The following is a 17,988-nucleotide window of genomic DNA, read 5'->3' as shown; positions in this document are numbered from 1 at the left end:
CCAAAAGGCTCAGGATGTTGATATTTAGTTAGTAGCATATGCTGGGATCAAGGACTACTATGTTTGTTAAAGTGAATGACTTTGACTTATATTCAAGGTCACAGGGGTCAAATTTGTTTAAAATCTTTAAACAACCTCTTATGAATAACCATGGGTCCCAGGATGTTTATACTTTGCAAGTTGCATCCTGAGATGAAAGCCTATACAATGTGTTCAACATAATGACTTTGTTCGACTTTCAATCACAGGGGTGAAATGTTTAAAAAAAAATTAACAGGGTCTTTTGAACGAATTTTAATCATAAATACTGATATTTTGCCTGTAGCTTTATTTTAGATCACTTTTAAGGTTACAAGTGTCAGTTTTATACCAGGTGAGCGATGCAGGCCCATTGGGCCTCTTGTTATAGCATGTCAGCTAACCACTCTTTGAATGATGCAGATCTTATTTCAATGTAAGAAAGTATATAACACTATATGGCATTCGACGGGCGTATATATATCGTTCCGCCCCGCGGTACGCTTGTTTGATTTTTATTGAGTGATAATAAAACAATTTTTCTGTCCCATAGCACTAATATTTAGTCATTTGTTAAAACCACATGCTGATTTATCTACAATTCTCTGTGTATTTCGGATGTGAGGAATGCTGCATCAGGGTTCACGTTCTTGTGACATTTACTTTAGTCTGGATCATGGTGATGCTGTTAAGTTCTCAGAGTTGTGAAACATTGGTTTGTAACATAACACATGAAAGACACTCACCAAATGCCTTAAGCTGCTGCAGGGATGTATATACACATTGTCTTATAGTTATCGCCCTGAAAACTTTGCATTAACATTATCAAAATGCCTACTGTCTGAACATGATAACTCAGTTTATAAAATATTTCTAAGAAACTCAAATATGCTTGAAAGTGAATATTTAATTTACCAGTTATTTCCCTTTACAATGAAATATCACATACAAGAAAAACACATTTTTTGAGATAAACACAATAAGGATTAAATCATGAGATAAGTTAAAGATGGATAAAATGTTATAAATACCAAAGCATTATAAGTACTTCATTTCTTGTGTAGCTGTGAAATGTGTCATCAGTTCTTGTGTATCTGTGTAATGTGTCATAAATTCTTACGTGTCTTTAATAAATTGTTCATTAATTATTCAAATCTATGTTATTCTTATTAGAATATATATTTTAAGGTTTCTTGATACAGAACTCCTTTGGAATGGACATATGTGTAGCATTTATCGTTGAGTATTAATATAAAAGAAGACGGGTGACTTTCTTTTGATGTTGCATGGACACCAATAAAATCTGAAGGATGCATGCTATAATGAAAATATCACCTTTGCTCTAAAGTGCTGTCAAGGTATATTGTAAAGCTGCAGGTTTGATCACTTTTGTGTGATGTACTTTGAATTAATCTTTTCGACTTTCTGTCCAAATGTTTTTACTTGTTTTATCTTCACCACCAATATCCCTGTACATGTTGTGGCTGTATGCTAAGATTCCATAACACCAGGATGTGATGCCTCTGAACACCAAATAACTAGAATCTGAAGAGCTCTCACCTAGCCACGTGTTGTAAATATTTTCCTTAAGGTTACACTAGCACTACAAGCCTTTGAACATTATTAAGAAACTAATGAACCATAAAAAAATGCTAGAGATGTCATTAAAGTACCGTTTGTAATGTTCTTGTTGTGGAAAATGAATCTGGATCAGAGGAAGTTAAGTCTGGTGTTTCATTTTACTTGTGGCCACTAGGTTCACAAGTCATAAACTCCTGAGTATGCAAAATTTATTTGCATGTCTTTATTAGTGTCTTTTAACAGAAGTAAAGTGGTGGTTTTTTTTGTCATTTGTATATTGAATTGTGAATAAAAACGTTATGTCAGATACAAGGAACATTTATCAGATTTATACTGGTCTGTCAGGCAAGTAGACACAAATTTGTATATGTCCACAGAACAAATAAACTGGCCCTGAGCTATCAGACATGGGTTTTTAGGTCACCTGAGCTTCGATCAGCTCAAGTGACCTAGCTATTGCTATCCATCTTCGTCCGTCGTCGTCGTCCGTTAATATTTTACATTTTCAACTTAAGCTGAAATACTGGCAAAGAGATTTCATTAATATTTTATGGGAAGGTTACTGACATCTCCCTGACAAAGTGTTGTTATTTTTCGGGTCGATCAGAAATCCAATATGGCCACCACGGCCGCCATTTTGAAAAACTATTTCAAACTTAAAGTCAAGTTCTGCTAGGCCGATTCAACTGATACTAGGTAGGAATGATCGACTCATGGTCCTGACAAAGTGTTGTTATTTTTTGGGTCGATCAATAATCCAATATGGCCAACACGGACGTCATTTTGAAAAACTATTTCAAACTTAAAGTCAAGTTCTGCTTGGCCGATTGAACTGAAACTTGGTAGGAATGATCGACTCACGGTCCTGACAATTTTTTTTTTCTTTTCGGGTCGATCAGAAATACAATTTGGCTGCCACGGCCGCTTTTTTGAAAATAACTATTTCAAACTCTTAAAAACAAGTTCTATTAGGCCGATTGAACTGAAACTTGGTAGGAATGATCGACTCATGGTCATGACAAAGTGTTGTTATTTTACGGGTCGATCAGAAATCCAATATGGCCGCCATATGGATAAAAACTATTTCAAACTTAAAGTCAAGTTCTGTAAGGCCGATTGAACTGAAACTTGGTAGGAATAATAGACTTATGGTCCTGACCAAGTTTTGTTTCTTTTCGGGTCGATCAGAAATACAATTTGGCTGCCACTGCTGCCATTTTGAAAAACTATTTCAAACTTAAAGTCAAGTTCTACTGGGCTGATTAAACTGAAACTTTGTAGGAATGATCGACTCATGGTCCTGACAAAGTTTTTTCTTTTCGGGTCGATCAGAAATAAAATTTAGCTGCCACGGCCGCTTTTTTGAAAATAACTTTTTCAAACTTAAAAACAAGTTCTATTAGGCCGATTTAACTGAAACTCGGTCTAGGAATGATCAGCTCATGGTCCTGACAAACTTAAGTTAACGTTATACTTAACTATTTTTTACTCAAATTGGTACATATTTCAACAACAAAAATAAATACTGTAGGACTCAGGTGACCGTTAAGGCCCATGGGATCCCAGCTGTCACTTGTCCTGATCCTTAGGATTCTGGAATCATGAAATACATGTTTCTGTGATGATGTTCTTTGTTAAACAGTGTATAAGTAACCCCATGCTTTACGAAGCTGACACTGCGAATTACAGAGTGCAATACATATGTAAGGAAGACAACTGTTAACAAACTTCTACGTAATAAAACATTGGGAGCAGCAGTATTTGCCTGCAGTGACTGCAAATATTTTTACCTTGATTGAGTTAAGTGTACGGAACGAAGATAACATTGTGTGTGAAAAATTGTGATCATGATGCATATCATATATTACTTTAGGAATGATTTTTATTTTATTCAACATTTATGAGGTCATAACAGCAATATGTTTCTAGGCATATTGAATGAATCGCGTTAGTTTACGGAACGAAGATAACATTGTCTGTGAAAAATTATGTCATATCATATATTACTTCATACACAAACAAAGTATGTATTAAACATGTTGAAACGTTTCATGACCGACTGGTCCCTTTGTCACACTATTACTTGAAGCTTGACAAAGGGACCAGTCAGACTTGAAGTGTTGCGACACATTTAATGCGTACAGTCTTTGTGTATGAAGTAAAACTTTGATATTACATATTTCAAAACTGATGAATATTTTTGAATAAATTATCAGATTGTCATGCAAGTATGATCTGAGATGTGATCATAATGTAAAGTCATGTTATAACATGAGGTCTGCACACTAGGTAAAGGTAAAATTACTGTTCTGTTTCACTTCAGGATAATATTTTTTTGGCAATTAAATATATAGCTGAATTCAGCTAATCATACCTCACTTGATACAAGTCTTTCTGCCATACTAGAGTAATGTCTTCCCAGTGGCAGTTAACTAACTCAAGTAAGTTAATTTTCAAAAAGCATAAAGACACAAAGTTTACTGAGTGTCTTTTACAAATTGAAAATTGATAAACAGGAAAATCAGCATTGTTACTTGACATCATAATTAGAAGATTGACAGATGAAATCACGTGGAGGGTGTTCCCTGTTAGTGGGTAACCAAAAATGTTTACCAACTCCTAGCAGGTTTATCCAATGAGTGAGGAGTGAGGAAACCTACAGTGGTTGTGGGAGTATAATGAAATATTGACAGTAACAAAGCCTATTTTGGTTGAATATATTACACGGTATGACCAAACACCTTGCTCTGCATGCTTGCAAAAAGTAGCATATATTAATTAACTCATTCAACCCTGAAGACACTTTTGAACTCTTCTTATTCCAAGGTTGGAATAGTTCATTGTGAAATTTCAGGGGTGAATGAGTTGATTAATAAACAAATTGCTAACGGATTGGAAATTGTTTTTTTTTTATTTTCAGTCGAGTACATGGCATTATGATATTTAATTGGAACATTAAAAGGAATTGGTAGGATTTCCTTGAAACTTCCTTCATAAGTTAATTACCGAGGCAGCTTAGAAAAATGTACATCTAATCATTATACACCAAAGATCAAGGTCACCTTAACACAATTATTTTCTTTTGGATTTCCGTGAAACTTCTTTCAGGAGGTAACTTATACAAGTTTGTGTTTCAACACTTTACCAAAGGAAAAGATTATGATTACCTTGTCATCAAAGCATTGAGGGTCTGGCATCAAAGATTCAGGTGACCAATGACAATCCGTGTCCGACGTCAGTCTTTCTTTACCTGGATCCGTGCCTATGTTCCCCAAGATAGTGTCAGAATCAAGAAGTCTAAAATTTCTGAAGTGTTATATATGACTATACTCTATTACATGTAGATGTGTAGTAGGGAGCTCAAGAAGTCCCTAAGGTCAAGGTTTAGGTCAGTTGCTGAAATATAAAAAAAATATACAATGTATAGCCCTTTTACCCATTGCTTTAGCAGGAATGGTACTCAGTTAATACCCAACATGAATTAAATGCCATATTACTGGGATCCAGAAGTCAAAGAGGCCGGGCCACCACTCAATGTCTAGATCACTGTTACAAAATATTGAACAGGGGTAATTTGGCGCGCCCTTTCTGTCATATGTGGCAGATAGCATGTATTAACAAAGTCGAATCAAGATCCTGAAATCCAAAAATGGCCAAGGTTAGTCGTGATATCATTTCTGATTGTCTGGAGCTTATGTGGGGATAATTTTTTATTTGTGGATCCAATTTTGTTGATACTTGGTGGTAAGTGGACAGTCTACATTTTGAATAAGGACATTCTATCTAGATTCCTAATACAAGATTGATGCCTTTTGTTTCTGATTGGCAGAGACCTTTCCACTATAACTTCTGTTCAGTTGATTCTATTTTGTTCCTAATCTTGGTGGTAAATGTTACTTATCAGGTTACATACTTGTGTTACATGCAGTATTACCCATATTCAGTAAGTAATCCAAGATAATCACTATGGCTTCTGCTTATCGATTACGGGATAACACATATACAGTCCGTGGCTGGGGGGTGGGGGGTGAGCCTTGCTGACATATCGATGTGTTTTTTTTCGGTTAGATTTCTATTAAACAGAGAGTTATTATAACAGAGAATGAGAACTTACAACATTCACCAGATAGAAGTTGTGTTTGTTAAACACAGTTATAGATCAGGATAGAAGTTTCTATTGATATATAACTCAACATCAGTGTACGAGAATTGATTAGGCTATTCTAGAAGGAATTGTTATCCTTGATGAAATCTTAAGTAAACTCGGACAAAATCAATCATTTTGGGGTCAAACTTGGCTCGTTTTCGTTATGTAGGAGACTTCTATGTTCAAAGCTGTTACTGATGTCTGTAGTTGATATCCGCTAGAATTATATGCAGTACTTTGTATTTGTAGGTAGTCAGAAATCCAACTAAATAATCTGTTTATTTATTTTGTTGGGTAGGAAAGTTTTATTGGAGTTTTGAAGGGAATGCTGTGCAAATACTGTAAACTGGCGAAATTTTCCCGCAGTATTGTTTTTTAATTAATATTCAGAGCGAACATAAGTAAACAACATAATAACTGAAAACTGAAACAGGAAATTAACAGGGGACAATTACAAATTGTATCAGGTGTAGGGGGGAAGTTTGACTGGGCAAAAAGTTCCTGTTAACTAATTCTAGATCGGCCTAAAATTCTGATTTATCATTAATTAATGAGGAAGATGTTTCATCGGAGCTGAGGAGATCTGTACAAGTGTACTGGTTTGAGATTTGACACAAAGTTCAATGTGAAGTATCATTGAAATTGGTTTTAATGGAACTAAGGAGAGCCGTACAAATGTATTGGTTTGGAGGTTCAAAATAATATTTTGTATCAATTATTTGTTTATGAAGTTTTAAACAGACCTCAAGTAAGAAGTAACTAATCAATGAGATACAAAATAAAAATATTTGATTATTATTTGTGAAAAAGGAGGAAAGTTTAACAGAGCTCCAGGGAGAGCTGTACAGGAATACTCGAAATACAGTTGAAATTGTGTCTGTGTCTGATATTTTGATGGAGCTGAAGAAAGTTAATTGTGCAATTTGTGTGATTTAGTTTGAATTCAAAATCCAAACATTTAAGTGGTTCAGAAGTTTAAACGAAAGAGACAAAAATTTGGCAGAATATGCTGTGGTAATTGTATTAGTGTGTAAGAAAGTTTAAACATTGCTTGGCTGCACTGCAGGGAGTATCAATATGAGTATTGATTGGCCCACGCAAGTCGCCAACACCCCCACAACTATCTTACAAGGACAAAACCTGCACATTACATGCAAATCTCATTTCTGCACGTAAATCCCCTCCATCCTTCATGATTGATGAGATGCTTGGCTTCTAAAAATTTTATGTTTTGTAATTTCACAGTTTGTAGAATTGGAAAACATGATCTAAATAGAGCTTTCTGATGGATTGCTATAGTAACTTGCCCAGTGTCAGGTCGATCAATAGAGCAACTTTGTCGCATGCCACTTCCGTATCATTTGAATTTTAAAAGTCTTTCGTGAGATACAAGCATTTTACATTTGCAATATCTCATAAAACTCTTTCCAGCAAGGGAAAGGACAGATCCACTGGAGGATTGCAGGCAAGACCTGCCTCACAGTACCGTTGAGCCTCTTCAGAAGGCCACACCCACCCAGAGCCTGACCCACAGGACACCGCCCCAGTACCTACACAGGGGAGTATCACCACAACGGAACAGCCCTGGAAATGGAGGGGTGACAGAGGAAGACGAACATGACTTGTCAATTACCTCAGCTTTGGCCCTCCATCTTGGAAAGTTGGTAAGTGTGTGAAGTTTACCTCATTGGAATTACAACTCTCTGGTGAAGAATATGTTAGGGTTGATAAGATAAAAACATAACAGAAATATAACTGTAAATCTAATTTACATATTCGGCTGGAGTCACCCTTTTCTGTCTGTGTAAACAGTAGTTATCTGTTAATTTGTAACTCTTCAGCTTGACTCCCAATATTTTAAATTATCTGATTACGCATACAAGTGGCAAAAATTTATATTATTTCAGTATTAACATGCCAAAGGTCAAGGTAACTGTCTGTCAGTTTGGACTGTAATTTACAAACACTTACGGGAAAAAATCCCACAAGTGAGGCAACCTTCCCATTCTTTGTAGTTAAAAATGGGTCAAGGTAACTATCAATGTCACTGTTGCTGGGTATTTCCAAACATTTTCTAGATGGTAACAATGGTAGCTGTTAAGTTCATTAATTAACGAAACTTCCGGTATACTGTAAAAGCGGGACTTTTTTTCGGTAAGGAAATGCTCGTTCTTTTTGCAGTGTTGAGTATAAATATAAACTTTATTTATTTTACAACAATTATGAAACAAGTTATTTCAACTAATATTAATCACTCTTGGTGGCCCGGATGTTAGTGCGCAGGGTATTACTGTGGGAGGAAACTGGAGTACTCGCAGAAAACCCATGTGGTTTGGCAGGTGACCCCAACCTTTTCACGTCCGATTCGGGGAATCAAACCCTGGAAGCCTTGGTGAAAGGCAAGTGTGCTATCCACTGCACCACCCGATCACCCTATGGTCATTTAAGGACGTGTCAGATTTAAGTTTTGCTTACCATATTTTTAAGTGTTGGAGTAAATTAGCGTGAAAATGTCTACTCCCGAACATTTATTTATAAATTATAAAGCTTAGAGATATGAAGAATATAGAGATTGCAGAACTATTGCCAATTCAAAAATTTCAACTCTGCAGTCATTTTAAAGAGTAACAGCGAAAACATTTTCACATGCAAGAATTTCTGCTTCTACAATATTAGCCACATGTGACAGACAATAGCCGTATTCATTTTAATGTTCAAAGGTAGATATAACTGTACTATTAAATGCATTCCAAATATTGATATAGATAAATTTTCAGAGACACTAAATATATCACAGGCACAATGCCATCTGTTCTTTTAAAACTTCAAAAATGCAGTTGATTGTGTAGTGAGAGAGGTGGTTTGTCTTGAACATACAGGCCAATAACTACTAAAGTAATACATGTTGTGATACATGCAGTTTGATACAGTGTATGCATTTCTCTAGAGGGTAATTTGAATATCTTCCTGACATACACCGCCACCATGTAACAAACAAATAGATTCTGTGAAAAATGAAAGGTTTCAGATAATAAAACTCGGAAAGAAAAGCCTTGCCATGAACATTAGTTTTGTTGCTAGTCATGTTTACTACTTCCAATGAAGGTTGTTATGACATGCTTGGCGATGATAACACACCTACATTATCATAATTCCTTGTGTAATGTACAAATATTTACTTCCAAATGAGTTCTTGTAAAAAAACTACCAGATTTACCTCAACGTGCGTTCCTAAAATACATTACTGTACATGTATTAGCATCTGAAGCCATTTCTGAAAACAGTTGCATATTTACCACTGAATGAGTTCTTGTGAACATTACCGTAGTAACCTATAAATCAGTTCCTCTCAAAGTTACCACTAACTGAGTTCTTGTGAACATTACCATAGTTACCTATAAATCAGTTCCTCTCAAAGTTACCACTAAATGAGTTCTTGTGAACATTACCGTAGTTACCTATAAATCAGTTCCTCTCAAAGTTACCACTAACTGAGTTCTTGTGAACATTACCATAGTTACCTATAAATCAGTTCCTCTCAAAGCTACCACTAACTGAGTTCTTGTGAACATTACTGTAGTTACCTATAAATCAGTTCCTCTCAAAGTTACCACTAACTGAGTTCTTATAAAACATTACCGTAGCTACCTATATATAAATCAGTTCCTCTCAAAGCTACCACTAACTGAGTTCTTGTAAAACATTACCAAAGTTACCACTAAATGAGTTACTGTTTAACCCCTTGCCACATGTAAGTGCCTCTATACACCCCGTGCCATTTCCTACAAACCTACCATATTTTACCTGGATGCTTAAGTCCAACAAGGGTGAAAGGAACACTGGGCTGAATAATAAAGAAATTAATGTTTTCCTCTGAAAGTACTTATCATCTCCTGCATCAGATGGGATATAATTATAACGCTCGCTCAAGATAGCAAAAACTTCCTTGGTCACTTTATGCAAGCTTGCATGCTCAAAAAGTACTTGCTTGGAATTGCTTTTCAAGTGAAAAGGTCAAAGGTCAAGGTTACTCTTACTATAAATAGGAAATTGCTTCAAACAGTAGATTCAAGCTGTAAAATTTGTTTAACAAAATGGGAGGGAGGTGGTTGGGGAGGGGGGAAGAGGCAGGAGCGTGTCTTTTCTCTGAAAATGTACCACTTCTTGGAAAAAATATGGTAAGCAAAGCATGCTTCAGAATAGATTGATGCAAACTAGTTCTTTGTAAACAAATGTTTGAGTGAGATGCATGAAGTAGGTTGGAAGGAAGAAATGTTTTTCTGGTCTGTGTTTATTATTTTTGTAAAAGTTGCCAGGTAGTAGTGTGCAGCGTGTGAACAGAGAAGCAGCTGGCTGTCGAGGTACTTGATATTACATAAATGCCTTGAATTCTGATGGCTTCTAGTATAATGCTTCCACATAGCTGGAACGAAGACCATTTGGAAACCTTCAACAGACTAGTGTATACTATATGTAATGGAGCTTTACTATGAGCTTTAAGCATTTCAACAGTCTGTTTTTGTTTGCATGTTTATTGAAATGTATCTTAAGTTCACTGGAATAACAGGTCGTTATTGGTATAGTATATATGATGATACGAAGTGGCCATACTATATGCACCTGCCAAGTATTTTTTTGTAAGGTTTACATTATCTCCAGATATGGTTTACTCTTTCTTGCTTGAAGGAATTTTAAGAAAAACCTTAATGAAGTGTTTTTTCCAGCATAAGATTGTGATGAAACTTCTATTGTTCATGCCTGTTACCCGACAAAAGTCTGAATATTAACGAGGCTGCTACAACCTGACCTCTTACAAAACAGAAAATATATTGCATGTTATTTCTCCATCATGGGTATAAACTTCATCATGGCTATCTTTCCACTTAGGCTGATAAAGGCAGCATAGCCATGAATTCTTGATTATTTTAAGGCGGAGAAGGAAGGGGGGACATGCTGCTCCTGGCATCTTTTCTCTTTCATTTTGAAAAACATTGAATACCAAAAACAGTCCTACATGTCAGCAAACATTTTTTTATTACCAAATGTGTACAGAAGGTGTATTGTAGAAACTGCAGGGTTAATTACAGGTAATACACAATGGACACCTGGTGGGCTGTAAGACAGTACAGGTAGTTAACATCTGCACTTTGTATCTCTGTAATCAGTGTTATTGGGAAGTAAATGTGTGCAGGTGACACTTTATGATTTCTGCATTGGTGTTAATGTGATTAGCCGAACTGGAAAAAAAAATGCATTGTCTTGTCATACTACTCAATATGCCTGGGAGAAGAAAACAAGTTTATCATAATATCTGCGATATGTGGAAGGAGCAAACAAGTTTATCATAATTTATGTAATATGTGGGAGGTCTATACTATACTAATCTCTTTCTATATGTCTGTATTTATCCCAGAAAATCAGCAATTAATTAAAATATACTCATCTGAAAAGTCAAAAATTCCTGTATTGAACTTCTTTCCTTGTATGCAATCTTCTTTTCTTATATGCAATCTTGGAAAAAGGAGTTAATGGCATAGTAGAAAATACCCAAAAGAATACTGACCGTATGTTCGTTTTTTGTGCTATAATCGGTCAAAGATACCATTTTAATACATTTTGCTATTGAAACTGCTTTTCTTAATTTAACTTTCTTTTTTCATGTATCAAAATAACTCCAAAAAACATCCACACCTGTTATGGTCATTACACACACCTTTACACAGTTACTAGCAGATCATTTGACCACAGGATGTAGATTTTGAGTTTGTGTGAGTTTGGACATGAATGAGAGAGTTTTGAAGGAGATTGGTAAATTTTAGTCAAAATGAGGGAGGGTTGACAGCTACCAGTATGTATTTTGGATTTAAATGCAAATTCTACAGAGCCAATTTTGCCAAAACTTACTGAAAATGATTTGTGAATAGTTCTGACCAATTCTTGATATTTTGGGGCCAGTTTGAAATCCAATATGCCTACCATGGCAGTTGCCTCCAAAGTCTATTTTGAAGTTTGATTATGATCAGAATAACATAAACATTATTCTGAAGTGTTATGGTCACAGTGCCCCTTACAGTGCCTATTCATCTTTTTTGCAATTGGGACATAAATATCAATTTCATGTAAATATTAATAGTAATTATTAATTTGTTTCAAGATGAATCAAGAAACCGTATTATTTTTCAAGCTTTCAAGACATATTTTGGTATCACATATATATATAGATTAATACATTGGGGCTGATATTCCAGTCTCGGGTTGATACTGGGTGTGATATGGAAAAAGGCATGTTTTATTCTGTTTATTACATACTTACTAATAAAAGCTACTATCTTATTATCTATTTTTCTTTTGAAATATTGAAAAACGTAAATTTCCAAATTGGGTGTTAAACGGGTTTTGCGGGCTGATACGGGTTTTGGGGTGTGATACGGCGGGGGCTGATACAGGTTTTTGGGTGTGATACGGCAAGGGCTGATATGGGTAAGAGCAATTGTGTCGTATAGCATATACAAAAAAAAACGTATTTATTAGTAAGTATGTAATAAATGTCGGTACATCACACCTTATTCTAATAAAAGTTATAGATGAAAACAAACTTTTAGAATTAACTCCGAATTGTAGAGGGAGAGTATAGTGAGATTATTTCTGCTTGTTGTTTTACAGTCATTGGCAGACAGCATGAGCTCCAACGAGTCCACAAAACCAAGCCGACCTCCACAGCTACTACAGTCTAGTGGTAAAGTCCCCACCTCCAGCCAGTCTGTGAATCGAAAGGACTCCCCATCAAAGATAGACAGGCCAGGTGACCACCAAATGACCATGCCAGTTATTAATGCTGACCATACCCAGGTCAAAACTGACCACAAGACCGTGGCGTCTCCCGCCAAAACTGATCCAAATCCTTCCACGACCAAAGAAAGCCCAGTTGTTGCACAGACCAACACTGATCAATCGATGAAGGACCAGAATTCTTCAGACTCACAAACTCTTGCCAAGAGCTGCAAGCTAGCAAAGATACGACAAGTAAGTAAAACATAATTAAGGTTTAACCTGGAGCAACCAGCCCAACACTGATGATCTCTGATTGCATTACTGTATATCACTTACACCTAATCATTTCCAGAAGTAAAAAGGAAATCTTATTACCATTGTTGCAAGGCTTTTTATTGCAAGATGTTGCAGTTTCCATTATATTTAACATCATAATGATTCCATTTTATTTTCACTAAATATTTTCCCTTGAGAATGAAAGTTTTTTTTCCAAGCCTAATAACAGATTTATTGATATTGGCAGAATTTAACCCAATTGTAAGGATTCCATTGAACCTCTATCTTCATCTTAGAAAGACACCTGTATTTCACTGGGTTACTTTCCTTTGTGCTGGTACTCATTTACGCAGCTGGATAGACTTGAACAATTAGGGTAATAGTCTCGCTTAAGAACAAAATATCAGTAAGCTTATAGCTAAAATTGCAGTTTGAACTATACCTTCTTGATAATTTTTGTCAACTGTTGTAAACTGCATCTTACTGGGGCTAGATCCAGATTAGGTATTTAATTTATAGTAGGAACAGACTTTTTGGAAAATTCTCTACAATACTGTTATCACCATGCTAGATAAAAGAACTCAAAACTTTCAATTACTTCTCTTCTGAAAGTCCAAAAGTAGGATTGATTAAGTTCCGCAAACTTTGTTTGGGGTCTTATTTTTTCCCCGTTTATACATAAATCTAATGTGTTCACTTAACATCATACATCCATTAAATTTTGTAGCATGAAATTGCAATTTTGGCTTTTTCATTAAATATATACACTTGAAGAGATTTGTTTATGGGCTGGAAAAGCAATAGTGGATTTATTAAATGGACCCTTAAGACATTATACTCTGTTTTTAAACTAGACTTGCCATTCATATTTGCTGCAGATCTGTAAATCTTAACAATCAGCTGTCAGGTATGTCAAGGATAATGTGCACCTCAGTAAACATGTGATATTTTCTGGTCATGGACAGTAATATGTCCTATGGGTAATAAAAACTGCTTGATGAGGCTTAACACACCCTATGGTATATTGTTCTAGACATTTAGACCAGGTTAAGGTCATCACTAGAGGTCAGTATTAACACACTTCCCTGGCACTCTGTCATGATGAAGAACATCCAATGTATACTGCTGTTAGATTTATATATACTTACAGATTAGTAAATATTGACCAGTGAACAGCCAAATATCAGGTAGGGGCTTAACACCTGTGCATATACACTTACATCGTATCATGGTTGTACTTTGTATTTTGACAAAGCCAGAATGTAAAATGATATGTAAAAGCTGTGTCATTAAATTATCAACATGAACACTTTTGTTTGGTTACTTTTAAATATATATTTTTTGCCCACCATCATCAGATGGATCCTGGTCCGTTCGTCAATCCGTCATTCCGTCTGTCCTTAAACAATTCTTGTTAGCACCATAACGAATTTGAAAGTTAAAGTTTGTTAGCGCTATTTCTCAGAATGTACTGGAGGGATCTTTCTAAAATCTTACCTGAAGGTTCCACATAATCCCTATGATTGATCACAAAACCAAAATGTCCGACAGCCAACGATCTTGAATTTGAGAATGAAAGTTTGTTAGTGCTATTTCTCATAAAGTATTGCAGGGATATTTCTCAAGATTTCACATAGGTTCTTCATCGACCTTAATTATGAATAGTTTTTTGGGACTGATTACAAAACCAAGATGGCCGACAGGGAGCCATCTAGAATTTGAGAATGAAAGTTTGTTAGCGCTGTTCCTCAGAAAGCAATGGAGGGATCTTTCTCAAATTTCACATAAAGGTTCCCCATGATCCCTAGTAATGCATATCAATTTTTGGGACTGATCATAAAACCAAAATGGACGACAGGCAGCCATCTTGAATTTGAGAGTAAGTTTGTTAGCGCTGTTTTTCATAAAGTTCTGGAGGGGTCTTCTCAAATTTGACACGAAAGTTCTTCATCACCCATAGTTACGCATATTACATTTTGGGACAGAAGGGAAATTTGAGAATCAAAGTTTGCCCATGGCTCCTAGTTCCGCATTCAAATTTTGGGGATGATTGGAAAACCAAGATGGCTGGCAGGTGGTCGTAATGACTATTTATTGCTCAAAAAGTGATCTTTCTCAAATTTCACGAAAGGGTTCCTCTTATGCATATCAAATTATATCGGCCAGCCATCTTGTTACAGTTTAAGTTTGTTTTTGCTATTTCTCAGAAATAACTGGAGGAATTTTTCAAATTTGATATGTAGGTTCCCCTTCACTCAGTGGTCCTGAGTGCATGGTGCATGTTAACTTTTGAGGTTGATCAAAAGATTGATTAAGATGGCCCATCCTTAAATGACCATAGCTGTTGATAGGACATTAAACAATTCTAAACCAAACTACTAAACCAAATGATTAAGATGGCAGATAAGCAAACTGATTGAACAGATAAGAGAAAAACAAGAAAAAAGATCAATTAAACTGACAAAGAACTTGTGAAAATGGTACTATGGTGGGCGCCAAGACCACTCTGGGATCTCTCAGGGTTTTTTTGAGAGGGAGGGGATTCTTGACTTCTTGTTTTAGCTTCCAGTTGTTTAATAAAATTTGGCCAAAATCAATATGGGATATATACAGGTTTGCCTCCTTAATACTGCTGGAGTTATCCCCCTTTGGCTTTATAAAGATTGATAAAGACTCGTAGACAGGTTTCCACTGAGGAAACATAATTTCTATTAACTGTAAGGAGAAGGATTACTTTGTTCTCCTTCCTTATGTTCGGCGCCTTTATTGTTCATAAGAGCTGAAAAGGAATGTACTTACAATCGTAATTGAATTTATCTATCTTATCTGTTAAAATCTAAAAGTATTTTCACTTTGGTGTTCTGCTGTGATTAAACATTCTTCTGAAAGTAACAGTTTCTTTTGCTATCATATTGATAATCAGGGGGGGGGGGGGAGTGACAATTTTAGTTCATATTACAGCATACTTTGCAAAATTTGTCGTACAAAGATGGGTGTTCTTCATGAATTTGAGAAAAAGTGAAATTGAATTAGTGTAAACTTGCCATTTAGTGAAGAGTTGACTACCAGCTTCTATTGAAGTGGAAAAGAGCATCAAGTTTAAAACATTCACAGGTTTTATTTCAAGGCTCAAGAAAGTCTTCATGTCTTCATAAAAACATGTTTTTACTCCCTTATGTTAATAAATTTGAGAGAGAGAAAATGACTGTGAAATTGAATTATGTAAACTAGATATACAGCATTCTTATTCCTTACAGTGCACAGCAGTGTCCAGTAGTTTCACCATTGACCGAGTACACTTCAGATCTGGGGCAGTAATTCCCAGAGAGAGCAATGATGATAATCTAATGTTCATACTGCGGAGTTTAAATTAAATCTAGATTCACTCATGAATTTATGAATATGTTACAAGTTTATCAAAAAAATTGTATGCAAATTGTTGAGTTGCCATGAAATTGCCTGATAAGTTTGTGATGGGTGTGAACAGCCTAGTAACCTTGTGCGGTAGATATAACTCTCATTCGGTAAGGTTTCACACCCTGCAGCATGAAAACTTACATTGTCACATTGATCACTGTAGCGAATGTAGTCTTTGCTGATCAAAACAACTTTCAATTTCTCCTATTTTTCTACGAGATGAGCGTATCATAGCAAAACATGGAAATCATCTTGACAACAAAAAATGCTTATCACTGTTTTTTGCTGAGTGCAATTTTTTTTTGTCATTTATAAATTCTTTCTTAAGAAAAAAAATGTAACCACTTGGGTCAACAAAGTTAAATATTTCATTGATCAAGATATTCATATACTGAATAACATGCAATTTTCGTGGATATTTTCTTTTGGGGATTAAAACCATTTAGATAGTTTTGTGGTAAACTTTCGCAGATTCCCCATGTAAACAAAAAGAAGTAAAGTATATATTAACCAAATTTGGTTTGAAAACCACAAATGTTTATGCACAACAAACATTTTATGTTATACAGTATGTGACATATATAGTAAAATCATGTATGTAGATCAGCTGTATTGAGACTTTGTTTTATTTGCCGGTATAATTTTCTTTATGAATTCTAGTTCCCTGCATTAAGGGGTCCAACACAAGTTGCCTTGAACATGGGGGGAATCAAACCTGCATTAATATCATTGATTATGACATAGTTATACTGTATCACGTTTGCTACAGCTGATACTTCTGAAATATGATCTGGTCACAAATTCATCAAAAAGGACCAAAGAACCATTTCTTGGATGATAAAGCTTTGGATGAAATGCTGTAACCTCTTTGTGTTTGACTAATAATCTGACTGATGTGTTTTGCCTTTGATGGGGATGTTTTTAAGCCCTAATTTCCCTGTCGTGTCCCCGTGAGATACCTGTATCTGTCAATCTACCCCACATGTCGCAAATTCCTGGCAACGTCTGAATGTTTTCCACCCCGATGTTTACTCTGAAGCCACTGTGGTGTCCGGTGACAAAGCTTGACCAGTTGTGTATACATCTGACCATTGGTCAATCTTCTCATTCTGCTATTATTTATCTTCATTGTAAATGACATTACAATTGTATTGTCCAGGCCACAGGCAAGATAGCAGGAATATATGACCTTTTAATTGTCACAGAGGTCACTGACAAGGGTGGAGACACTCTATCCCGACGAACCCTTTGAATTGATGTAATGTTTTCAATTGGTGTGTACGTATACTGTATGGAGTAACCCAAAAGACCAAGAAGTAAACTGTGGAGGCTGATGTGATCAGTTGTTTTTAATCCTACAGAACAGGGATAGGTAAGATCTGTTAGTGATAGTTTGATTTTGTGAACCTCTCTCACTTGCCACAGATGTTTGTTTATGGCAATTAAGGAACAAAGCTATGGAAGAACACAATACATCTCCAGCACACATGCAGGCATACACACATAAGGAAATATTAGCCAGGTGGCGTAGGACTAGTATACATAGTTAGCACCTGATAAGGCAGCTCCTGCAAATTCCTCAAAGTTTTATTGATTAATTTATTATCTAATGTATATGAGCGCTTTAGAGTGGCTGATTCTAGGTAGATAGGGCACCATATCAAATGTTGTATCTCTATTTCTTTATGTATTTAATTAAGAATGGTGGAAGCTTTACACTGTGTTTTCTGTATGATTGTACCTGCCATAATTATTTGTAATTCCTGGTGTACCTGGTA

The 17,988-nt window shown here is 35.7% G+C and overlaps 1 protein-coding gene across 3 annotated transcripts in view; it reads left to right on the top strand.

Annotated features, from left to right (window-relative positions):
- LOC110457623 (lymphoid-restricted membrane protein-like) overlaps window positions 1–17,988 on the top strand; it is a 223,182-nt gene that overhangs the window by 129,541 nt on the left and 75,653 nt on the right. For all 3 annotated transcript variants that reach the window (XM_021508980.1, XM_021508978.1, XM_021508979.1), the window contains 2 exons: window positions 7,178–7,410; window positions 12,410–12,769. In XM_021508980.1, the coding sequence (XP_021364655.1) occupies window positions 7,178–7,410; window positions 12,410–12,769 (593 nt within the window). The remainder of the gene's footprint in view (window positions 1–7,177; window positions 7,411–12,409; window positions 12,770–17,988) is intronic.

This window comes from Mizuhopecten yessoensis, unplaced genomic scaffold, assembly GCF_002113885.1.
Source record: "Mizuhopecten yessoensis strain PY_sf001 unplaced genomic scaffold, ASM211388v2 scaffold9253, whole genome shotgun sequence".
Taxonomy (NCBI): Eukaryota; Metazoa; Mollusca; class Bivalvia; order Pectinida; family Pectinidae; genus Mizuhopecten; species Mizuhopecten yessoensis.
This window is presented reverse-complemented; position numbering and strand designations above follow the sequence as displayed.